The sequence below is a fragment of the Anticarsia gemmatalis genome, chromosome 20, assembly GCF_050436995.1.
Source record: "Anticarsia gemmatalis isolate Benzon Research Colony breed Stoneville strain chromosome 20, ilAntGemm2 primary, whole genome shotgun sequence".
Lineage (NCBI taxonomy): Eukaryota > Metazoa > Arthropoda > Insecta > Lepidoptera > Erebidae > Anticarsia > Anticarsia gemmatalis.
In genome coordinates this window covers 6763201-6789725 of record NC_134764.1, presented here as the reverse complement: position 1 = coordinate 6789725, position 26525 = coordinate 6763201, and the positions used below count along the sequence as shown (strand labels likewise).

Below are 26525 nucleotides of genomic sequence, written 5' to 3'. Positions count from 1 at the left end.
CAATTTCATTAAACAGATAGGCCTTAATGGTAGAGGTGGCGTAGCAATTTTGATTAAAGACATTTACAAATATTCTACAATACATATCCCATTTTATGATTATTTACAGTCTGTAGCCATATCTCTAGTAACTTTACATGGAAACTTGACCATACTGTGTTCCTACTGTCCTCCTCCAGGGGGCAATAGTTCTAGATTTAGGGGTAGGAAACTTAAGCAGATAATAAATAGATTATCTAGACCACTCCTATTTTCTGGAGACCTAAATGCTCATCATGTAGCATTTGGCTGCCACAGAAGTGACAGTCGTGGAAATGAAATATATAATATCTTAGATGAATGTGACTTGTGTATACTTAACTCAGGTTCCCCTACTACAGTAGGCAGGAGTACCCATATGCCCTCAGCAATTGACCTATCATCTGTCAGCCCATCTCTGGCCCCAATGTGTAGCTGGATGGTTCATGATGATCCTATGGGAAGCTATCATTACCCTACAATTTTGGATATCCAAACCTCCATTGATAAATATCAGTTAGGAGAACCGGTAGATCGTTATTTATATAGTAAAGCTGATTGGAATAAATACAACTCTTGCTCAGAGAAAATATATAATTATATTAGTATTCAGGACACAGATCCTCTTAAACTATATGGCGACTTTTGTAATTTTTTAAATACTATTAAAGAACAATGTGTTCCTAAAATTGTGAAATCTTCCCAATCTATTATGAAAAAGCCAGTTCCATGGTGGGATTCAGAATGTGCTGAAGCAGTTAAAAACAGTAAACAAGCTTTAAATTACTATAGGTCAAATCCAAGTTTAGATCAATTTATAAATTATAAAAAAATAGATGCCATGAAAAAAAGATTATTAAAGGAAAAAAAGAAACAAAGCTGGACCAATTTATGCGAGTCATTTAATAGATTCACACCAATTACTACTATTTGGAATTACATTAGAAAATTTAAAAGGCTATCACTTGGTAATAGACACCGTAATGATGACTGGATTCCCTCATTCTTCGATAAATTTGCTTCTCCGATTGACCCTGTAAATTCCGAAAATGATGAATTATTAAATCAATATTTCTCCCAGAGTAGTAATGTAACCACAAATTTTCTGATTGCCCCATTTACTTGGCAAGAGTTTAACACTGCTCTGCTGCATAGAAAAGATACATCTCCTGGACTAGATGATTTTCCTTACATTATGATACGCAATTTGCATAAAAATGCTAAAGAAGTATTGTTAAATATTTTTAACATACTATGGGACAAGCAAATTATACCACAAGCTTGGAAAACACAATGTGTTATTCCAATTTTAAAACAAGATAAGCCTCCTAATCACTTCAACTCATATAGACCTATATCATTAGCCTCTTGTATAGGTAAGCTCTTTGAAAATATTTTGAAAACCAGATTAGACTACTTTGTAGAATCAAATAACCTCTTACCTAATCAGCAGTTTGGGTTCAGGAAAGGTCGTAGTGCAGTAGAAAGTTTTACTTCTTTGATTTCAGATATAAAAAGTTCTTTTCATAGCCACTCTTCTACTGTTTGTGTCTTCCTTGATATCCAAGGTGCTTTTGATAATGTGATTCCTTCCACTTTAATTGGCATATTGTGCGATATTGGCATTCCTGGAAAATTTTGTAAGTGGATTTATAACTTTCTTTATGATAGAACAATGTATGTTAAATTCAATAACATTCTACATGGTCCTAGACATGTATACAAAGGAACAATGCAGGGTGCGATCTTATCACCTTTGTTGTATAATTTATACACTAGTCAAATTAATAAATATCTAAATAATTCAAATGTGAACTTCTTACAGTTTGCTGATGACTTATTGTTATATAGTGTTAATAGTAATGTAAATATTTCTGTAAATAATCTCAATATTGCTTTAATTAAACTACATGATTATTACTTCAATAAACTAGGTTTAGAAATTAGTCCTAGCAAAAGTGGTGTTATGATTTTTTCAAAAAAAGTATTAGATTGTGACTTAAGTATAAAATACAACAATTCATTACTTCCAATTATTAGGGAAAAGAAGTTTTTAGGTATCTACTTAGACCCAAAGTTGTCTTTTGAGAGTCATATAAACCACTTAATTAAAGCATCAAGTAGGGGTCTTAATGTTTTAAGATCTTTGGCCGGTGTGCATTGGGGCTCTGACCCAAAAATTTTGTCAATGTTATATAAAAGTATTGTTCGCAGTCACTTTGATTATAGTTCCCTAGCTTATATGAATTGTAATTTATCTCATATAAGGAAACTAGATGTAATACAAAATAAGGCTTTAAGAATTATTACAGGAGCAATGTGTTCTACTCCAATTAATGCCATGCAATGTGAATCTTGTATTGAACCTTTAATCTTTAGACGTTTACAACTAGTATTCAATTTCTGTTTAAAAACACTAAGTTCTTCAAACAATGAAGTAATAAAAAGAGTATTACCTAGACAAGCTCTTGAGTTGTATGGCAGCAGCTCTCCTATAACTGCCTCTGAATTAATATCTGGTCATAGCCCTGAACTCCTTCGAGTTGCATTAAATGTATTCTCATATTCTGTCAATATGTACAAAGATTACCCTTGGCCTCTGTATAAAGTAAAATATGATGCAGTCATTAATAATGAATGTACAATCCTTCATGAAGTCATTTTTAACCAGTCAGACTTATCTCAGTTCTTAGAAAATAAACCATATTATACTTTATACACAGATGGTTCTAAATCTAACCATGTAGCATGTGCTGTATATGACCCTCAATTGTGTAAAGTAAATAGTTACAAATTAGATACAAATTGTTCAATATTTACAGCAGAATGATATGCAATTCTTTTAGCACTGCAGCATATACATACTGTAGATAATGATGACTTTCTTATCATAACAGATTCAAAAAGTTGTCTTATGGCATTAGAAAATTGTACATTAAAATTTAACACTAACTATATATTATACAACATTAAGGAAATAGTCCTTAACTTAAGTATTAATGGTAAAATTGTAAAGTTCTTGTGGGTACCTGCACATAAAGGCATCACTGGCAATGAAAAAGCAGATCAGGCAGCTAAAGGGGAATGCACAGAAGACCATACTAACATATTGAAGATTCCCTATACTGATTTCCACACCAAAATCTCCATAGACCTCAAAACATTGTGGCATGAGTACTGGAATATAGTTAGTTGTGAGAAAGGAAAATGGTATGCAGCTATTCAGGGTTGCCCGCCCGCCAAACCATGGTATATAAATAGCAAGATTAAAGGACTCAATAATAGAAATTTTATAACAACAATGAACAGATTAAGATTCGGCCATTCAAGAACTCCCACTCACTTGTACAAACTGAAAATAAAGCCTGACGACAGCTGCGAATACTGTGGAAAACCAGCAGCAGACATTATGCACTTCATTTTTGAATGTCGTCAATTCGCAATAGACAGGCTATTATTAATAGATAATCTACAGAATCTGGATCCCAAATTTCCGAGAGACTTAAAAGAACTATTGAAGAACCCAAGATTTTACCAACCACTATTTAATTTCATTACCAATACCATAACTTCGATATAACCACAGATTATAATTTTCATAAATACTTCAGGCTCAAAAGTGCTAGATCACAGGGCCGTAAAACGGAATAACAAAAAAAAAATAAAATAGCTCAGGTTTTCGTTTTGACGTTGAGTTTTGGGACACGTTGTATATCGATCATCCCTAGTTAAGCCGTTGATTTAGATTCGGGGATTCCCGTAACATCTGAATCAATAGTGAACAGTAACAAGTATCGAGTATATCTGAAAGTATCGATACCAATTAAAGTATCGGAACAAAAGTATCGAGTACGAAAACACTAAGTAGGTATCGCAACGCAAGTATCGATACTACTCAAGTATCGATACTTTTTGCGGATCCCTAATAACAGTATACTTGAGTATACAATATACATTGCCCTCAGTCAGCGGTGAGCGCATGTGCGTGGTTAAAGTCGGTGCTAGAGTGTGCATAATAATATACATACGGTTTGCTACAGGTTTAACTTACGAGTCATAAAAAAACAAATTCAATATTTGTTATTGTTTATCACGTTTGTGATTAAACTGTGATCAGTGCAGTTATCGACAATGTGTGAGTGTCGATACGTAATAATATTATTCCTGCTTTGTAGTGTAGAAGTAGAGTAGTATAGATTTTAGCCGACAAGCATCCTTCATAAAATCATTCAACCGTCGCGTTGGTAAAACCCAAACAAATTTTAATGCTTTACAGATCCATCAATAGTTTTTGCGGCTTTAAAAACGTAGATCGAGTCGATTTATTCCTAGTTTATGTGCACGTATATTATAAGTTTGTTTTCCTCATATGATAACTGGCGCTGATGAATTTAATTCAGTAACAAAGTCGTCGACTCAGTGTGCTGCTGTATTTTTTTAAGAAGATGAATACAAATAAAATTATTTGTCATGCCTGTAATTGTGTTAATTTGATTTTGTTTATCTGATTATTCGCCTGCCTTTGTTTGCTTTGAATATTTTCTGTAAAATAAACATAAGCTCAATATGTCAAAGTTAGAAAATCCATCTAGAAACTCAATAACAGGACAAAAATGTTATAGACGTATTTTCCCCGAATTTGTAAGTTATCTCGTGTAGTGACATTTAATTTTTTTTATTAACAATATCTTTGGACAACTCAGCAGAGCTTATACTATCGTAACCAAACTACTGATAAACATACTATGCTTCTAAATACATACTTATATAGATAAATTAACAACTAAGCTCAGAACAGATACTTGTGCTTATCACACAAATATTTGTCCAAGATGGGATTCAAACCTTTCACATGCAGTTAAATGGTTATTTTTTATATGTCTCACTTATTTTTGGACCACACTTAGCTAGCATGGTGGACTCAGGACCAACCCCTTCCTAATTACGGTAGGAGACCCTTGGTAGTGGGTTAAATTTATTCATCAATTGTTTTTTCAAGAATTTTATTTTTCACTACGTTAATTATTATTAAGCTCCTTAGTTTAAAACTAAATAAAAGTAATAATCATTTTATCATATAAGTAAACTATTTAATTTATGACGCGAAAGTTATTAAAATTTTTCATTCTGTAACATATTTGCACATGCGAATAAAATGTTGCATGGTAGAACTATTTTGACAAAATTATATGCAGTGTGATTATGCGCACTTAATTTTTTAGTACACTCCTAAGCATTGTGAAATAGATTGTGTTAGTCAGTGTGTAGTTGTAATGAAATAGATAAAAAGGCCATCTAAAGAATTTTAACAAATTGTCAAAATAAGACTAGGAACTATTCTTATCTTATAATAATATTATCTTAGGGGTGGGGTCTGCACTTCAACCACTCTTGATTTTTTATGTCACCCCCTCCTTTGCTACTCTAAACGTTGGAACTATCTAAAGCAGGGGTTCACAACCTTTCCTCCGTCTGGACCACTTTTATATTAAATAAACATCCTGAAAATTTTTACTTGCACATACTAGCTATGGCGAAGGGTAGATCAGGATAGCACATAGTTTTGATTATCATGTACAGTGTCTGTAACTTTTCAGGTGCAATTTCCAAATCCCGCAAACGACAAATAGCTTTCGGATTTGCAATATCAGGAATATTGGGATTAACAATTGGGATAGTGTTACGGCTTTCCAATCCTAATGATGTAAGTTAATGTACTACACTATATTTATGATCAAACCTGTTTTTTTACTATTCCCTTATGTAATAATTCTGCTTTCTGTTTTTCGTCATTTTAAAGATTTTCAGCAGTAATGTAATGTTAAATAATAATTATTGTAACTGCAGTAATCTCATTACATCTCAGACCAAGATTGTATAGAAGAGATTCTGTCTATTTAAGGTCAATTGCCTTCAGTGTGTGGGTGGTGATGGGTCATATGAGTGATGTACCATCTAAACCAGGAGTCATACCCATTAGTGTGACGGTAATAGTTTAAATGCATTTTACAGGTATATTCCTGCGAGTATAGCAAGGATTACACTGATTGTCTCGATGTTGCAAAAAGAAAATGTAGTGAGATAGTACCTCGAGCAAAGTGCGTTTGTTTCTTGCCTCTAGAGATTAAAGAGCCATTGGAAGGAGAAGTCACCGTGTTTTATGAACTGGAGACATTTAATCAATTAGAATACGGCAACTCTAGGTAAGTCCATACTACTTCATACCCCCTTATTTTTATTATAGTTCTGCTTCTTTATATATTATAGTTTATAGTTATACTAACTTTTGCTCGCGACTATGTCTACGTAAATTTGGTGTAAAAAGTTCCTATGTGATAATCCAGGTAACAAATCTCATCGCAATCAATTCAGTAGTTTTCAAGTGATTGAGTACCAAACTCTCGCCGAGTCTCGCCTACTATTTCATGGCACTATATAATATTGTTAATGGTGAAACATGGGTGTATTTTGTAACCTACACCTATGGGTATACTTGGCGTGTTGTATGTATGTAATGTATGTAGAACAGTTTTGTAGGTTGTTAAGAGAACATTTAAGGAAATAAAATACTATTTCATTTCCTCAAATGTAAACATCTCTTTTACGAGAGGCAAAAGATCTTAATTTTATAGGTATGTAACTAAATTAACTCACTTAGCCATTAATGGCATTTAAAGGAAATGACACAATATACAGTCATCATTTATTCCTGGTACTAATAAAAAACTGTAGGCGAGAACATAAGGAAGGATCCACTGAAAGTTTACTAAAAACGCTTGTAGCATTAAGTGATATTTTAGTCGAGAGCTTGTACGAAATATTTGCGAATGGCGCATGCTTTAGAACATCAGTGATCTGGCTTATGCAGCTGATGGTGGCCTGTTTGACACAACCACTTCATTTTGGAAATAAACAAAATTATGATTGTACTGCTGAGTTGTTTGACAATGTTTAAAAAAAAGGCAATACTTATTTAATGGCTGTATGAAAGAATGAATCTATTTTTTTTTATTAAATTTTGCTTGGAAATAGTCCATAACTCGAACTGAATTATAGGCTACCGTTTTCGGAAATTACAGTTCGATTTTCCCAAATGACACCCGATTTCAAGTATGTGATTGTAACTTATAAGAAGACTAAAAATTTCACCGTTCTAGTCCTATCCAGAAGTTCTCAAAAAGGGGCCTGAAAATAGCGGCAAAATGATTAAAAAAAGAAAACGTTATACGGCAGTGTTAGTTCGTGCTCAACTTTCCGGGGGCACTGCCAATTTACAGTCCCCAAATCTACGCTTTAATTGGTGTCATTGTCTCGAGGTCGAACCCTAACCCCTCTCTTATTATCCGGAGAACTCGTAGGCTGTGGGAGATAATTTTTCTAACTTGTACTGTCCCAGTTTTGGGCAAAGGATCCAAACACCTCCATCGGTCTCGACCCAAGGCTGTTTTCTGCCCATCATTCAGGTAGGTGTCCAAATCGACATCGCAGCGATTTCTCGGCCAGCCTGTCTGGCAAGGAAGAGTGATGGGTTAAATATACATATTTTTTTTATAACTTATTATGTGACAGACGTTGTTTATGAATTAAACGAAAAATAAGGCGAACCACGTCAATAGGTTTAGTCCTTTTTCAGTTAAAAACCACAAATCGTCCTCACAACATATTTACATTCATAAATAGTCACTCCTTCCATCGTAAATATAATATTATTGTTGTCAGAGTTAGTCAGAGTTTTGTATAGCATACTTACCTACTATATTATTATGCTGTACAGAATACTAATGTCACATCTATACTTATACTTAAAATATTATTAAAATTGTACAGTTTGTTGTTGAACGCGCTTATCTCAGGAACTACTGGTTTTTATTGAAAAAAAAAATTGTGTTGGATAACCTGTTTATTAAGGAAGGCTATAAGATATATTAACATCACGACCAATAGGAGCAGAAAAATGTTACAAAGACGGGGAAAATTATGACCCATTCTCTCATGTGACGCAAGCAAAGTTGCGCGGGTCAGCTAGTAATAAACAAGTAAATTAGTTACGGTACTAAGTACACAATTCAGAGCATGAGTGACAAGGAGGCATATGCAGCTGACGGTGGCCTGTTTGATTTTGAAAATACATAGAATTACCTAACTGACTCCTCCGTAGTGCAGTGGTTTAGGTCACCACACCGCTATCGTTGTGCCGGGAGGTCGTGGGTTCATTTCGTGGGAACAATTATTTGTGCGGTCCACAAATAATTGTTTCGAGTCTGGTTGTACTTTGTGTCCGTTGTTTGTATGTTTGTAAAAGTCCCTGCGATTAGAGAGCAATACTTAGTGCGGGAGTTGTCTTCTTTCAAAAAAAAACAATTATAATATATTTATTTTAATCTGCATAATGTGTTGCATGCCAAGTTCGTGTGTTAATGGGTTTTCCTTGGGGTGTAGTTGACAGGCGTACCAGTGAGTAATCGCGTCATCGTATCATACACATATTTGGTAGTGCCCCACCGTGACTTCCGCCTGGGCGAGGCTCATTATTCGTTTTTGATGGTACAATATATCGTTGGTATAATGGGAGAACTAAATAACTCTGATTTTGGCCAAATTGACCTTTTACCATTTTTGTGATATGCCGCATTTTTTGGTCTAACAAATAATACTATATCTTAACCCTAACTAAAAATATGGGCATTTTTGTAGAAATGGATAACTGGCTTTTGATTTTTATAATTTTTTTGGTTAATTTAGGAAATTAGATTTATCCATCATCAAATTGAGAGCAAACATGCCTAAAGCATATAAAATTGTCTACAGTAAAAATGTTCCCCATTTGTTAGTGATGTCAAAAATAGTGGCAAAAAAAAAACAGTACCGAAATCGTGAATTTCTCGAAACTTCAAATATTGATTTATTTACATAGTTCTCCCATTATACCGACGATATTATGTATGACGCTCTAGTAGTAGTATGCATTATACCTATGATACAAGGTACCAATCGATACTGAAGCACGAGTAGCCTATTTTAGAAATTTTCCGGCTAGTGGCCGAATGCATCTTAATAATTTATTCGACATCGATCGAACCGTTCTGCTACCGGCAAATCAAATGAAGCCACGATTGACAATCAATGATTCAACGGGAATACTGCTACGTGCATTGGTTTATCAATGTTATTCGCGGAAAATATCGTATACCTAAGTACCTATATAGTATCAAAATTCGTAGTTATTGATATTATAATTAACTTTATATTAACAAACGCGCTTGTTATAATGATTATACATAGCTATGCTTACACGTTTATTTAATTAAATACTGATTTTACCTGTTAACGATTTAAAATTAGTCAGTAAATCTAATAGATTTTAGCGGCGTGATGCAGTATAAGATCAGTAAGATGGCAGTAGGTTGAAACTCAGACTACTTACTAACACCCGGTCGAATGCTTCCTAGATACACCCGTGATATATCCGGGCGTATAAACTAGGACACATCCAGTAAACTAGAACGTATGCTGAACCGGATTTTAGTTCATTATATCTTTCTGTCTCGCTGAAACTCGAGAATGGCTGGACCGATTTGGCATATTTGGTCTTGAATTTGTCTGAAAGCCTAAAGAAGACGTAAAAGGTGAATAAATATGAAAATACTTCATATAACAGCTCAACCAATTCGACTTATTATTTTTGATAAATTGTATTTAAGATACGAAAAAAGTTCTTAAAGAGAGAAAAAAACAGCAAAATGCGTGAGCAGAGCTGCATGGGTCAGCTAGTCGGTTTTAAATAACATTTAGTTCTGCGAGTGAACTATGGAGGGTTATCGCGTATGTAACCTTATCTCGGTTAATATATTCTGTAGTAGGTATTATGTACCTACATTTATTTATTAATAACTAAACTATTATTTTGTAGCTAACCGGAATATTTCAAAACCATTGTCAAGGGAGTTTGTCGTTCACGCGTTCAATAACGAATTGTTTAGACGAGTTAATTAATTGCAATTTTGCAAAACTAGGTATGTGACACATAGTTGGTATTGTTTATAAGGAGTTTTTAAACTGCTAATTCTAAGAATAGTTATGTCGTTTTAGGTATTCATCCGACTGATGAGTCCATTGAAATGTTACATTTTTAAAGACCTAGCTTACGTTTTTCAAAAGACGCGAGTTTTTTAAGTGCCACCATTGTGCCTCGGCCGTCAACTTGGAACAATGGGATCAGAGCCCGGAGTAGGGTTGCTAGATGGCAGGGATTTCCAGGAATGTTCCGGAATTTTGAGTATAGTTCCGTGTCCAGTAAATTTACTTTGCTGTCCCGTAATTAAAAAAATACTAGTATTTTACAAAGTTGCAAAACTACGTTGTTTTCTTTTGGTGTAGTTTCGGACCGAAGACCAAAACTCATTCCGTTCGACGTCCCAATAATGCCCAGGAACTGATCAGCCTTGGTTCTGGTAACCCTAACCCTGGGGGACAAGGGTGGCGACTCCACAAACTTGAACTTAAGTTTCTATTGATTTAATTTCTTAGGTGGGTTTACTCCCGACAGAATCGAATTCGAATTCAATTGAATCAGATTCGAGTTTATGTCTAATTGACAAATCGTACTTATACTACGTGACTCTCTGTATCATTGACTATCAGAAGTGTCAGCAGTTGACCTAAATGAATAAATGATTTGATTTTGATTTTATAAATTCCAAACTAGTAATTGATTAAGCACTGATCCAATTAGTTTCACTTTAATCTAGTGTTCAATCATGCGCTAGTTTGGGATCTGTGAGTCGAGAGTAAGCCGGCAGGTACCTAATCTTATTATTCGTAGCTAGCTGTCAGATCTTTCTCAATTTGCAATCGTTTCGAAACTGACTATGAGGCCTGATGATGACCTGGCTGATGAGGAAAAAGTTACAAATATGAATAGGAACCGAATGACTCTCTAATAAAAATAGCAGACTTCCATTTATGTGCTGAAACCATTGTGTTGCACAACAATGTAAGGCTATCTGCACATTTGGTTCGGCATGAGTTGGTCAGCCGTTCGGTAAAATCGAATAATGGTCGGGAAAAATGCCGCTAACAACAGAATTGTGCTTTTACTGGTATTTTCGACACGCTTGCTAGGTATAATTATTATTATATTTATTTTCCTTTTCAGAGATGATGAACAACTGGCCGGAAGATTATCGATGGTACCAGCTTCCAGCTGTGGAAACTATTCGTACATAGATGAAGGAGGTATAAAGACACCCATAGCTCCATGTGGATATATAGCGGACTCTATGTTTACTGGTAATTACATTTTTGATTCGAAAGTTAGATTGTTAACGTGTCAGTAGATATACCTACCTATACTAACATATTTTTCCTCGGAGAAGGTCGTGGTTTAGTAACAAGTCTCACCAAGAGGTCTCGTGATACAACCCAGGTAACCGGGATGGGAAGGTCCGATACTATCGGACCGACAAGTAGTCACTTCATGTAAAATACTGGTATTTAGTTGCCTCTAGTAAAATTGGAAGCCGACTGCAACGTAGTTGCAAGAAATTCTAGGCTGATTGATTTAATTGACACAGTTTTGCTCATGACTATATGACCTAGTCTAAACTGAGTCATGTTCACGAGTTTAGTATAGTTAGTCTAGCTTTAACTAACGAAAACTATATTACGTAATGCCAGTCTGTATAATTAGTACACAAGATGGTAATTAACTCTCTTATTTAAGAGTCCATAGTTGCCGAAAATGTATGCGCAAGTGGTCGACGGTTCGAGCCCGAGGCAACACACTAATGTCTTTTAGAGTTATGTGTGTATATGGAATAATTATCACTTGTTCCAACGCTGAAGAAAAACATCGTGATGCTCTCTGAGAGTTCTTTAATACGGTTTTTCAACGAATGCAAATTCACCAACCCACACTTGGCCAGCGTGATGGACTCAATGCCTAACCGCTCCCTCATTACGGGAGGTAACAGTGGGACAGTAATGAGTTCAATAATTTTATTGGTCAAAAGACATAATGTACATGTTTCACATACATAGAGTATTTACAACGGTTTCTTACATAACTTAGTAGAACAAGTAGTTACGAGTCGCAAATATTATAATACTAGCTGACCCGCGCAACTTCGCTTGCGTCCAATAGGAGAGAATGGGTGAAAATTTTCCCCGTTTTTGTAACACTACTGGTACTCCGCTCCTTTTGGTCGTAGCGTGATGATATATAGCCTATGTCCTTTCTCTGGTATCAAAATATATCTTTACCAAATTTCATGCAAATTGGTTCAGTAGTTTAGGCGTGATTGAGTAACAGACAGACAGGCAGAGTTACTTTCGCATTTATAATATTAGTATGGATTTCTTTGTGAACTTTTTGGCCTTTCGATTGCAAAACCTTGTATGTTAATCTTTTCCTCGAATACTTACGATACCTTGTTAGTTTCGTACACATTTTTCCTTTTGCAAAACTTGTTGTACAGGAAAATAAATGTATTTTATACTGAGTTCTTTTAAAATGCTTTTAGTTCATTCACTGATAAGAATCACTTCTTGACTATTTAATAGAGGGCCTGTATGAAGTGTCCCTTCATACATTATGTTATCAAGTACTCAGGTAAAGAACCTCACTCAATTAGCTGATTACTCTTTTTACCTGACTGCGCGACGCAAACGGGGGCTTTGTGTCTATGAGTCTATGTATGTATGTTTGTTCCTATATGGCATTGTAGAGAACAGGCTTGGCCAATTTTGATGATTCATACGTTAATAGGATTGTTTTAACCTTGCGACTGTCACGCAAGTGTGCTGTGCAAATCGCTACCTTTGGACGGGGAGGTAATGTAATGCTTATCCATTAACAAAAGTTGAAAATAGCAAAAATACTACATATTATGTTTCGTAATATTGTGTTTTTGATGTTTTTTCCCATTGTTGCATTACAGATTCTTATAAAATTCGGATCTCCGGTATTGAGGACTACTTCGAAGAGGTTAGATCTGGACTGATAGGACTTACAGAAGAGGACAGGAAATATTATCGCAACCCTGATGGTGACCTTCATGAAGGTAAGTTTTAAATATTAGGCCGGGAAAAAGTCTTTTCGCATTATAGTATGTATGAACTTGTAATAAAATCTTTTCTCTACACAAAAAAGCTCGATGTTTGGGTACCTCACGAGCTCACTGAAAGAAACCTAATGAACCGTGTACTCATTTGTGATTCTTGAAGCCAAAGAGATTTTATTACAAGTTCATACATACTATATTGCGAAAAGACTTTCTCCCCGAACTAATATAATGCGTTTCACTACTTCGGGTACTTAAGGGTCGATTCACATATGTCTGAAAATGCGTCGGGCTATATTAGAGTGAGCTTCGCACCGATGCGACGCATCATCGGTTGAGTGTGAAAGGTCGAGCGTTTTTCTATACAGGGTGTAAACGACGGTTAACCGAAAACTTCAGTGTTAATTTTGTGACACTAAATGCGCGAAATTTACTTCAACCATTTTTCTCGGAAATGATTGGTTCCCGAGTTAGTCATTTTTGAGCATTCAATGTATAGTGAACAACGCGATATATCTCCGCGCATGCCTACGAGATTTCTGGCGGCGGCGGCGCGCTGAGCGACGACATGTCGCGACGCGTCGTAGGTATCAAAATCAAAATCAAAATCAAATCATTTATTCATTTAGGTCAAATGTTGACACTTACGATACTCGTTACAATTACTGAATCTACCACTAGCTCGGAAAGGGGGTAGAGCCTTATGAGAAGAGCTAGCGAGAAACTCACGGCCACTCTTTTCAATCGCCAAAAGTTTTACAATGTGGTTGATACAATAATTGATCATGCGAGGAGCTGCCAACAATCAGCGGTACGTACGCGTACCACCACGTCTATGCGCTCACTAGTATGTATTATTAGATAACAATCTCATGTATCGTTTATGGTAGGTATCGTAAGTACGCTCGTATGTTACAATAGCTCATAGTAAAATTGTAAGTAGGTAGATACCTACTTGGCTTACGTGAAATCAAACAATAATAGCAAAATGTAACCAATAATAAGAAAGTGCTAAAACGAATTGTTATCAATGTCTATCAACACGCAATTACCTGGTGTATGGCGAGAGTTTGAGTAGGTACCTTTGGATCCGGACGTACAGGTGCAGAGCACGCCGTGCACTTCCACGTGCTTCACCATACATAGCACATCAACATTTCTTCCTATTTACGAACACAACTACACTTCGAAAACAATAACAACAAAAATAATAACAATAAAAACACTAACAACTCAAAACCGAAACAATAACAAGTAATAATAAACAACAGTTCACACACGACACGACGAATAGGACATAACGAACGACACAGGTGAAGAGCTTCCGTCTTCCGCGAGCGAATTGCTCGAACTATCAAAGAGAGCCGCCGGCGCGGGCGCCTCTCCGCTCACTCGCGCCGCCCCTCGCCCGCGCCACCCGCTCCCTCCGCGCCGTCCGTGCGCGCGCCGCCGATTTGGTGACGAGCGACGAGTTAGGATCCCAGCGAGAGATTAGATTGAATAAAATATTGATGTGGCATTAGGTACTATTTTTACTTGTCACAGTTGTTACTCGTTGCATTGTAGTTTTATTCAAATACCGAATAACATTACAAACATTATTGATGTAAGTTTAAAATACCTACTTTGATATTTAATAACATAAAATCAGATTAAAGTAAATAAAATAAACACGAAACGTTTATTTAATTAAACCATAAAAAATGTAGGTACATAACAATGATAACGATCAATATCCATTAATATTCTTATCAGAGAAACTAACTTATCATAATTCATTATCCCCGGAGAATTACTTAGCATTCATTTTGTCGCATCCCATCTATGTAACATCCACGCGCGGTCGCGGCGTCACGCGTCACTACGGCCATCTACTTTTCGAGTCGCACCGCGCTTGTATGAATGAGCGTGTAAATATCGAATAGAATAATAAGTTTGCAAGAACAAAGCGACAATACTTGTTAAATTGTTTATTAGAGATTTTTGTAGCGCTAAAGAATATCAATAGGATTTTTTGTCGTTCTGTATGTATTTGTACGTGTAATAATAATAAGATATCACACATTTTAAATCTTATTAATGTACCTTTTATCGGAGAGCGGGATAATGAGTCACACCAATGATTTTTGTTATGAGCATATTTAAAAACTAGGTACTTCAAGGATAAAAAATCTGTTTTTATTTTTTTCGTATCTTCAAAAATGACCGAGATATTAAACGTCAAAGTATGGCCTTCGCGCCAAACTCCGGCGAAGCGGCCGCACGGACGTGTGACGTCATCTTACGACACTGCTATTTCGTTAGTACTTGCCGATACCTACATAGGCTCGTTGTCTCTCGCGGTTTCGCTTTAAATAATTTGTTTTGCTTATAGTGGACAAACAAAATGGTTAGAAAATATTGTATTGTTCCTATGTGTACTAAGTCCAGTGAGAAAACACCCCAAAAAATGTTTTTTTCTGTACTATGTACCTAAACTGTTTTATATTTTTGCAAGAGACACCTAATCAGGGGGAGGACAGTCCCCTACAATTTACATTTCACGAATATAGTGGCGCTATCTGTTTTGTGTACTAGTAGCTATAGCTATTATAAGAATTCAATAGATGGCGCTTAACTGTATTCGGTAAATTAATAATTTCTTAATTATTAGTTACCACCATACAGAGCAAAATATTACATGTGTGAATGTTATATATTTTTTTACTATATGTTGATGGCATTATTATGTACATGTAAAATGTTTATACTATACATTAAAAAGCAAGTGTTGGCTTAAAAGGCATTGATTCAGATTGTGCGAGCATAAAAATGTCAATCCAAACTTTCAAAATATTATCGGCTACCTCCTGCCTTAGCGCATGTTTGTAGTTTTTTCGTCTGTACTGTTTGGTCGACTGTAAATCTCCTGTAAGTGCATCGAGCCGAGCCTTCTGCTCCTCCGCCTTGCCCACCAGACTGCTATCGACTGAAATCCTGTGAGTGCGTTGAGTCGAGCCCTTTGCTCCTCCGCCTTGATTTACTGCCTTTTTTCGTTTGAAGATCCCCTGTAATCGCGTTGAGTAGAGCTTGGTGCTCCTCCGCCTTATTGGCAGGACTTCTTTCCGGAAATTGTGGTTAATAGTGTGCGACAGAGACGCTTGTGTTCTAAGTTCTGCAAGTATTTTACAGAACTGTAACATGCCGAGACGTTGCGCTTTCGGTTGTGAGTCTAGGGGTAAGTACATTACTGCACAACAGTAATTCATTTATAATTTGCTCATCAAAACTATATTTTTTTGTGTGTTTGGTTCTTCGTTAAATATGTGGTTCTTGCAGAATTATCTTATCATATTATGCTTATAATATATCTGACTTGTAACTAATTTATATATCTTCATTACTTCCAGGTCTTTCAATGCATAGATTCCCAGATGTTATCAAGTACCCTGATATATTTCAATCATGGGTGTCTCTTCTCGGTGGTTCATTGCATTCGACATCTGATTTTGAATATTATAAAAATATGAGAGTTTGTGATATTCACTTCACTGATAGAGACAGAACTGGATTGAATCGGATATGCAAAGATTCAATTCCTTCATTGCACCTACCAAGTAAGTTTTGATATTATATTTTCATAGTAGCTTTCCCAGGTATATAATATTTCCTCTATGATTGACTTGCCTAAATTAGGTAATAAAAAATGGTTAGGTAGTAGAATGTCAGCCAGTCAATACAATTAGTATAAAATTCCAGGTCAATTGGTTGAGGGAATGGTGTCGGAGCCAGTTTCAACCTCAATGCAACAGACTCAGTCTTTCCCGCTAACCTTAACAGGTAAGAAAATTTTAATCAATCTTAAATATTTTTTATTTTTAAACTGTGATAAGTTTAATATAGTTATACCTATATTGTGTGTAATGGTGTTTATTTTATTTATAGATCAATCCGAGGGTGCAGTAACATTAAAGCAAACTCAAAAGGCTGTATTAGCGGAACATAATTATTGTGTTACCAACTGTGTGAGAAGTGAGTCTCTAATTAATTTGTTTTATTTTCTAAAAACTTCCAACTGAATATAGCTGATCTTTATTGCATCAAAAATAGCGAAAACGCGAAAGTAGCCTGTGTCCTTCCTTAAGGTCCTCTTTAATACTATACCCAAAAATCATTAAGACCTGTTCAGCATTTATCGTGAAAGTGTAACAAACAGACACACAGAGTAACTTCCAAATTTATAAGAAAAGAATCATTAGAATGGATAGAAGTTCTGTAGTCAATTAGAGTCCTTTTATGATTTGAACAATACAATCTATACTATTCCCAAGTAATGTGTTCAGATAATTTTATAGTCACAAGCATAATTATTTTTCATAAAATTACTATTACACTACAGTATATGCAAATTGATTTTAGGAATATTGCATCAGATGAACTTTATTGTAATCACATTGAAATAAATTTTTCGATATTTTTTTTTTCAGGATTTAAAGCAAAGCCAGCTTACAATATTATTCAACCACTGCAATCGAAAATCAAGCAGCTTCGTTCAACCATTTCACGCTTGCGTAAGAAAGGGCAGACATTCCAGACTAGATTGCAAAATGCTGAATTGATATCGAAAGATATGGCTTTTCAAACAATATCAAAACACATGTCAAAACCGGCCCAACTCTTTGCACACATGCAATTACAGGCTACGAAAAAGGTAAAAGGGCGAAGATTTACAAATGAAGAAAAAATACTTTGTTTATCTCTATACAAGAAGAGTCCAAAATGTTATGGGCTGTTGTCCAAATATTTTACGTTACCTTGTGCAAAGAGTATGAGACGTCTTCTGAGCAAGATAAAAATTTCACCAGGCATAAACACAATCATTTTTGAAAAAATCCAAAAGACTATGGCTGGAAAATCCGTGTCGGACAGGCTCTGTAGTCTTATGTTTGACGAAATGTCTTTGACGCCGCAGGTATTATATAATACCCGTGAAGACTTTTTAGAAGGTTTTGCAAACAATAATGATCAACGTTTTGCTGACCATGTCCTTGTATTTATGATAAAAGGTATTAAGGAAAATTTCAAGCAGCCAATTGCTTATTATTTTACAAATTGTCTAAATAAAACGGAACTAAAAAACTTAATAAAATGTGTAATTAAACATACCCAAGAGGCTGGCCTTATAATAATTAATACAGTGTGCGATCAAAGCACTGTCAATGTGGGAGCAATTACGGAGCTGGTCAATGAAAGCAAGGCTCTTTTTATAAAAAATAATAGAGAGTGGCGGCATGATCTAATTAGAGTCAACGGGTTTAATATTATACCGTAAAACGGGGTGAATAGAAACAATTTTCAACTTTGTCCTAAAAATTTGTAGCGAATAACTTGTTATTTTTATTGTCAGGTTGTTTTATATCATGTCCGGCGCCATGAAGAAAGAGTTAAAATCATATTTGTCCAAAAATATGCATAGTTTTACGATATTTCATTTAAAAAATGGTCAATTTCTATTCACCCAGCGATAGGGGTGAATCGAAACGACCAAAGGGGTGAATGGAAAAATTGTGTTTTAAAACGTTTTTTCAGTTAACAATATTGTATCTTTATAGATAAATATACACCTAAAGAGATAAACACTCCAAACAACTCATTAGAAAAGAAATTCCACTTTAAATCCAAAGTTTTGAAAAAAATGTATGGACCATTAAGGCATTCGAGGACGGTTGACTTTGAAGCAATTTTTTGGGTATAAATATCAATTTAAACATTTAAACAATTATGACACCGCAGAGAAGTAATATCGACGTGTAATCATTTCAAATTTGAACAAAATTCTTAAACGAGGAGTACTCAAACATTGGGCTTGAAAACTTTCCTGATTTTTTTTCTATTCACCCCGCGAATTCTATTCACCCCGTTTTACGGTACCCCTATATGACGTCCCGCATTTACTAAAAGGAATAAGAAATAACCTCATAAACAAAGACATGGTATATGAAACGGAAAATGAAAAAAAAATTGTAAAGTGGGAATACTACCAAAAAGTCTATGCGGCCGATAAGTCTTTTGGTGAGCTAAGGCTACTCAATAAGATCACAGAAGAGCACATTGATCCAACAAAAATAAATAAAATGAAGGTAAAGTCTGCTACGCAGATTTTCAGCCATAGCGTAGCAGTAGCTACAGAACATCTTGCAGCGAGAGGCGATCTGCCTGCAGACTGTAAAAATTTAATAAAAATTACATTATTATTAGATAATCTATTTGATAGCCTTAATGGAAACACATTCCACATACCAAACGGTAAAATTTATAAAGGCCCGATTAAGAGAAATTCACCTCATCATAAATTGTGGCAAGAGGCCAAGAATATTTTAAAAACGATAAAATTTAGGGTGCTTAAAAGAAATGGTGACAAAATTCGATTGATAGAAACAACTGTACCATCTGTTCAAAATTTTGTCAAAACTATTGAAGGTATGGAAGCAATTTGGAAAATGTTGAATTCCAAGTATGGTTTTGATGCAGTTCTACCAAGAAATTTCAACCAGGACCCAGTAGAAAACTTCTTTGGGAGTATTAGAAGTTATGGGGCAAGAAATAATAAACCAAACACTACATGTTTCGTAGGCGCCTTTAAAGCACTGCTCCTCAATAATTATAACTTGCCCCACTCCAACAAAGCAAACTGTGAGGAGGACATAAATAGGTGCCTACAAAGCCTAGATTTCTTCTTAACAGAAAACAACACTCAGGAGTCTTCTGATACTCTCAGAGAAGAAATACATATAAATGAAAATATATTTGACCAGCAAAAACAAATTGATGCTGGTCAAAGAAATTATGTATGCGGCTGGGTTCTGAGTAAATGTTTGAATAATATTGTTAAAGGTTGTAAAGACTGCAGGCATGACCTAATTGACTCGGGTACAAATTTAAACAATGAATTTATTAAAAGAAAAGAGTATTCTAATAAAAAATGGTTATGTTACCCGAGTCAAAACTTGGAAAATTGTTTTTCAGACCTACAAAATATAGTTATTTCAATATTAGAAAAAAATTGCCCAAAAAAGAAAATTAAACAGAATATAATAACATTGTCGGACTGCTTAATATCCTATCCTTTTAAGTGCCTTATTCATAAGGAGGCATTGAAAGAGTATTTTGTTGATACAACAATAAATATTTTAATATGCAGTTGGTGCAGATCAATCAACCGAATTTTGTCTGGAAAATTATTGTACAAAGGTGAAGATGAGACCAAAACTGCTGCGCAGGTATATTACAATAAGCACAAACATTATAAAAATAAAAAATGATATATATACATAAACTATGTTTTATTTGTTTTAATTCTTTGTAATTTTAAAGTGTCTTGTATCTATATTGTTTAAATATATTTTGTATTATTGTATTATATGTACTTGTCATTTTCTACACAACATAAGTGGCACTTCTCACTTTATTTCCTCCTTTTTGAAAGAATCAAAAACATTAATACGTAATTGTAAATACTAATGAGTGTAAGTGACTAAGGATTTTATGAAAAAAATACAATAATTATTAACTTAATGAAGTTATGTTTAAGTTTTGATACAAGAAAACTAAACCGAGTTATAGGAAGGTATCGATGAGTTGTAAAATAACAATTTAACAACTAGGTAATCCTGAAATATACCAAATTGTAAAATTTATGTGAAATGCCACGATCAATTTCTATTACAGAATGATATGGACAGTAAATTGATAGAAAAGTACAAATTATGGATACAACGATGCTTTAAACGAAAACCTATTTGAATACTCAATCCTATTAGATCGGGGATAAAGTCTTTTCGCATGAACTTGTAATAAAATCTCTTTGGCTTTAAGAATCACAATGTGTAGAGAAAAGATTTTATTACAATATATACATACTATAACGCGAAAAGACTTTTTCCCCGACCTAATATAAATACAAAACAGAACTACTTATAATAATATATACTAGATTATAGCTATATATACTCGATGATAGTTCGGAGCCAAACCACAGGTGGCGCTGTTTCAAATATGGTTGGCTAAAAAAGTGACAAGAGGGCTCTCTGTATCAGTATTATTACTATACTCTGTGCACCTAATCTAAAACTTAAAGCCCGGTTCAGATACTGTCAAGCGCAAATGTTAAATAGAAGTTTATTGCCTTTTGAACACTTCCTCAAGATCGAGATGTCATATCATGTTCATACCTAGCTAGCAATTCCTTCTACTAAACAGTGGATAGGTACTATTTAATGAGCAGTTCAATGACCTCACAGGCGGCGGTGAGCCGAGCGCGGCGGTTGAGTTGGCGTTGGTTTTTTGTTTTGAAAAAAGAACTCATGTTTATTAAATCTAATAATATCAAAATTAAATTGTTTAATTAAAAGTTCTAATTACACACCCAATCATATAAGACATCCTACAGAGTAGATTCATGCGTTCATTATGATAGCCATCAACATGACTAAAATCAGAGGCAGGGTGACAATTTTTTTTTATAATATTATATTAAAACTATGTTTTCCAAATTTACACTTGGTAGGTACGTAACACTCATTATTTGTAATGCCAGTTGTAACAAACTTTCAATTTTATTGTTAACTACACACAATAATATTATTAGTAGTATACGAGTTCAACTTTCTTTACCTGGGTCTAGTTGATGATTGTGTGCGTGGCGATCGAGATCGAGGATATCTTAGTGGAGGCTTATTTTACAAAAAACACGATGATTAAATTTATAACACATACACATACACAGACTCTTTAAATATTAAATGCAAATCACTTTTCAAGTCAAAACTCCGCATCACCCGCAGTCGAACAAGCGTGTCTGTAGCGACGTGACGTCAGCGCATAGCGCGCGAAGCAACGCAAATTTAAAAATGCAGTGAAACTTTATAACGCTGTAACTTCGGTAATTTTGACCCGATTTTGATAAAACAAAAACTATTATTATCAGCATAAGTACACAAATTTAATGCAGTATGTTTAATAGTCATATTTTGATGTGCTGGTGTGACTCATTATGTCATTTTCATTTTTAACATAGAAGAACAAATACTAAGTAACGCTGCATACTAGTGAGAGTGAGGCTGACAGCTGTGTGCGTAATCGTGTCTGTGTGGCGCGCGTAGGTACGTCGACCGTCGCGGCCGGCCGCCGCCGGCGCGGTGTCGTTGGCCGCGGACAGCTGATAGCGAATTTATACGTTGTTTTAATCCATTGCTGTTTTTTTGTGAAAAACAGTAATATGACGGATTTTTCTCATATTCATGTTGCACTGTGTAGTATTAACGAAATAATACCGAAAAAAAATAAAAAAAACGCATAAAAAATCGGAAAAATCATGAAAAAAGCGATGAAAATTTTCAACGCCATAAGCACCAGAATCATGTCTAGAATCATTTTTTTTTCGTTTTCGGTAGCCTGTCTGTTACACCCTGTATATTTGTCATTTCTGACGAGACGTATATTCCGTCAGTTATGAACTGACCCTTAGTTCATTGAAAAGTTACATTTAGGATTGTGTTTTTCAGAGAACACATTTTTTATGTGTATTGTGGGTCAGTAGAAGCTTAAGTTCAAGTTTGTGGGGTCGCCACCCTTGACCCCCGGCCGCGATCCCTTTCCCAAAATATAATAATGTCCTCCTAGCCGATACGCGGCTACGGCGGTCAGTTTCATTGAAACTGGCCATCTGTGCAGGACTTTGTTTATAGTGTCCAAGTGTGTGCACAATACACAGGTACACAGGTACACTCTCTATTCCATCACTCTCATAGTCTGGTGGGACGGATAACCGACACGACCAGTGAGAGGTCAGGCGCAGGACCGACGGGCAATCTCTAAGAAATTCTTGACAGAAAATCTCAGAAAATACTTTTTGGCCCGACCCAGGATTCGAACCCGAGACCTCTCGCACCGCAGTCGTATATACTATCGACCGCGCCACAGAGGCAGTCAAGTCCCAAAATAGTGACCAGGGGACAAAGGTGGCGAATGCCAGTCTAAAAAATGTAACATTTTAGTGGAATACTTATCAGGTGGACTTTTGAGAGGTGCTCTTTTTAACATTTTTGTACATTCACTGTCACTTTATTTAGTTTCTGAGTATTCTGTACAAAAAAACTCAGAAATTGCCCGGAAGATCGTAGATCTCCGTGCCTCGGAGCACGTTAAACCGTTGGTCCTACGCCTGACATCTCACTGGTCGTTTCAAGGAAAGTCGAAAAGGAACAGAGAGTGTACCTGTGTATTGTGCGCGCACTTCGCCACTATAAACAAAGTCCTGCACAGTTGACTGGTTTAAAGTGGCCGCCGTAGCCGAAATCGGCCAGGAGGACATTATAATTATTTGCATTGTTTTATTTTAGCATTTAAAAACTTCGCCAAGCCAAAGAGCTGGAGAATGAATGTTTACGAATTGGATACTAGAAGTCCCTGCAATAATGGATTCCAAGTAAGTACTTTTTTCGTAGTAGATATTTTTTTTAACGTTATTACAACCTAATAGTTTAAACTAGCTGACTCGCGCAACTTCGCTTGCGTTGCATAAGAGAGAATGAACAAAATGTTTCCCGTTTTAATAATATTTTTATTGGTACTCTGCTCCTATTGGTCATAGCGTGATGATATATAGCCTATAGCCTTCGTCAATAAATGGACTATCTAACACTGACATAATTTTTCAAATCGGACTAGTAGATCCTGAGATTAGCGCGTTCAAACAAACAAACAAGCTCTTCAGCTTTATAATATTAGTATAGCTATGTTAATGTTCTGTGGATGCGTGACCAATAGTGACTATATTATACATACCCAGTTCCTCTGTATTTTAGAAGGCACGTTTAATTGTGGGTTCCGGCTGTAATTTTCAAAGATCTTTGACAGGCATTACCAGTAGACAGAAGCTTGAAATTTTGATAACCAGTTTTACCTAAGAGTATCGTGTTATAACCCAGGTGACTGGGTTATGTAGGTCCGATAGGCAGTCGCTTCATGTATAATACTGGTATTCAGCATACGGTGAGACTAGAAGTCGTCTCCAACATAGTTAAAAGAAAGGCTAGGCTGATTGTTTATCATTTGAGTTATAACTCAACGACCTACTAACTGCCTCCGTGGCGAAGTGGTTTAGGTCGCCTGAGGTTCGATACCTACACAGAACAATTATTAGTGCGATCCGCAAAGAATTGTTTCAGGTCTGGTTGAACTTTGTGTCCGTTGTTTGTATGTTTGTAAAAGTCTCCTCGACACAAGAGTAGTTTTAAAAAAATAAGGAATAATAGTGATACATGTAATGTTTTCAGAACGAGCCGTTCATTGCATGGATGAAGACTGACATGAAGCGCAAGCCGGCGTGGAGGTTCAACCACAGTGAGCCGATGTTGCAGGACGGCCTGCCCGCTAACAACTACATTCTACGCATCAATTATTGTAAGTGTAGCTGAGGAGCTCGTGGCTTAGTTCACAACAGCCGCGCGGATCTATCTCTGAGGTTAAGCTACGCTTGCCGAGGTTGTTCTGTGGATGGGTGACCATCTTATACATATCAAGTTCTTTCGTGTTTCGGAAGGCCCGTTAATTTGTGGGTCCCGGCTGTCAATTTCGAAGATCTTTGACAGTCGTTAACAGTAGTCAGGAGCTTGAAAGTCTGACAACCAGTCTTACCGAAGGGTACCGACTACCGTGTTATATCTTAGGTAACTGGGTTGTAAAGGTCCGATAGGCAGTCGCTCCCTGTAAAACACTGATATTCAGCTGCATCCGGTGAGACTGGAAGCCGACTTCAACATAGATTGGAAGAAAGGCTAACCCATGATGAATTATTGTACGTGTAGCGAACTTTTGCAGATGGAAAGCTTACCGCTACGATAAACGCGACATTTCGCCCGTGGTATAGGTGACTTTTAGGGGCTTTTAGGTTAGGCGCAAACGGACCACCGACCACAGCCACTGGTGGCCAGCGACACCCAACAGCCGGTGGCGGCCACTCGCTACAGAATACAAATTATATGGAAAAACGTGTTAAGTGGGTGTCGCTGGCCACCAGTGGCTGTGGTCGGTGGTCCGTTTGCGCCGACCCTTAACTGCACTTTCGGCGCAGTGGTTAACGTGGTCACTGCAGTTATCGTAACACCGCGTGGGTTCGAATCCCACCCGGGACATATATTTATCTGATTGAACACAAGTGTCTGTTCTGAGCATGGTATAAGTATGTTATCAATTATTTAGTTACAATAGTACATGCTTTGCTTAGTCAGAAATGAAATGACCGTGTGTGAGTTGTCCAATAATATTAGAAGAACACCAGTAGCACTTTGTCTGACTTGGGAATCGAACCTGGGACCTCGGAGTCGCGGTTGCCCGAACAACTTGCCCAATCAGTTAATGCATACTGTCCTGTCCAATCCTGCGCCTGACCTCACTCTGGTTATGTCGGCTTAGCCGTCCCACCAGACTATGAGAGTATAATACTATGCCACTATAAACAGATCTATTATAATATATTGTTTGTATATTTCAGCTTACCCGTCTTCGCGATACGCCGGTAGACGTAAGGTAATAATTAGCTCAATGAAGCTGGTCCCGAAACCCGGGCAACCCAGATTGGTGGGTATAATTCTTATCTACGCGTCAATACTTGCACTCTTAATCTCAGCCTTTTTGTTCTATTGCGCTTGGAAAGGAATTGACCTCCGTTATCCCATCTACCAGTGGCGAAGGGTCAGTTTTTACAAAAGGTAAGCCGGAGCTATTAGTCATTGTCTAGGTATAATACCTACATATTATGTACATCGTAAGAATATCGACGTAAAATTCTGCATAATAACAACATGAGAGTATTATCTACATTCGACTACAGTCTCTTATTTCTCTCTCTACAGTCTAATAATACATAGGTACCTACTTACCATGCTACCTAATCATGCTTGTTTTGCATTAAGTTTATCTGTCTTCAGTATAGTAACACGTAGGTAACACAACAGCACATATTTGAGATAACGTATATCGAACGATTGATGATTGTCTCGCACTGGTTGTTTTATAACATATTATACAAGCAATTTAGAATGTATTCATCAACAATAAAATATCAAACACATTATGGATAAACGCAGAACACTTTAATAGAAATGAGTTTAACCTATAAATCATGTACGTCAGGCTGGCCCGGCCCCATGGAATTTAATAATGAGATTGTTATCAATCCAATGTACCCGGGTATACTAATATATGTAACACCTTCATTTTCAATGTAACTCTTTTTAAAAGAAATTACGTGCACTTCTTAGTGGCCGGGCCAGCCTGACGTTTTCAGCCCGGCCACCTTGTTTCCCACTAATCTACAAAAAATACTGGCAATATTGTGCTACAGATGAAATGTACCCTATAATTTATGCATATGTAACACAAAATCGAATCCTAAAATGCAATAGC

At 36.1% G+C, this 26525-nt stretch overlaps 2 protein-coding genes across 3 annotated transcripts; both read left to right on the top strand.

Annotated features, from left to right (window-relative positions):
• The first annotated feature begins 3944 nt into the window (after positions 1–3944).
• Positions 3945–25944, top strand: LOC142981412 (cell cycle control protein 50C-like). 2 transcript variants are annotated; one of them, XM_076127317.1, is made up of 8 exons: positions 3945–4153; positions 5649–5722; positions 6031–6221; positions 11174–11307; positions 12957–13079; positions 23459–23544; positions 24395–24521; positions 25612–25944. In XM_076127317.1, exons 1-8 carry the CDS (start codon positions 4150–4152, stop codon positions 25830–25832), a joined length of 960 nt encoding a protein of 319 aa, XP_075983432.1. In that variant the 5' UTR covers positions 3945–4149; the 3' UTR covers positions 25833–25944. The 2 variants fall into 2 exon arrangements, with proteins under 2 accessions (XP_075983432.1, XP_075983431.1); XM_076127316.1 differs by having other exon boundaries at positions 3946–4153; positions 5616–5722.
• On the top strand, positions 13117–18390 carry LOC142981855 (uncharacterized). The gene is made up of 5 exons (XM_076127991.1): positions 13117–16296; positions 16469–16675; positions 16818–16898; positions 17004–17090; positions 17546–18390. Exons 1-5 carry the CDS (start codon positions 16260–16262, stop codon positions 18388–18390), a joined length of 1257 nt encoding a protein of 418 aa, XP_075984106.1. The 5' UTR covers positions 13117–16259.
• Positions 25945–26525: the final 581 nt, after the last annotated feature.

What these genes read in the sequence shown, in the direction of transcription:
- LOC142981412 (XM_076127316.1), top strand. An exon ending in CCTGCAATAATGGATTCCAA is followed by an intron (nt 23,545 to 24,394) that starts GTAAGTACTTTT and finishes TAATGTTTTCAG; the next exon opens with AACGAGCCGTTCATTGCATG. An exon ending in CATTCTACGCATCAATTATT is followed by an intron (nt 24,522 to 25,611) that starts GTAAGTGTAGCT and finishes TGTATATTTCAG; the next exon opens with CTTACCCGTCTTCGCGATAC.
- LOC142981855 (XM_076127991.1), top strand. Translation starts at nt 16,260, where the DNA reads ATGCCGAGACGTTGCGCTTTCGGTTGTGAGTCTAGGG. An exon ending in TCCTTCATTGCACCTACCAA is followed by an intron (nt 16,676 to 16,817) that starts GTAAGTTTTGAT and finishes ATAAAATTCCAG; the next exon opens with GTCAATTGGTTGAGGGAATG. An exon ending in TTTCCCGCTAACCTTAACAG is followed by an intron (nt 16,899 to 17,003) that starts GTAAGAAAATTT and finishes TTTTATTTATAG; the next exon opens with ATCAATCCGAGGGTGCAGTA.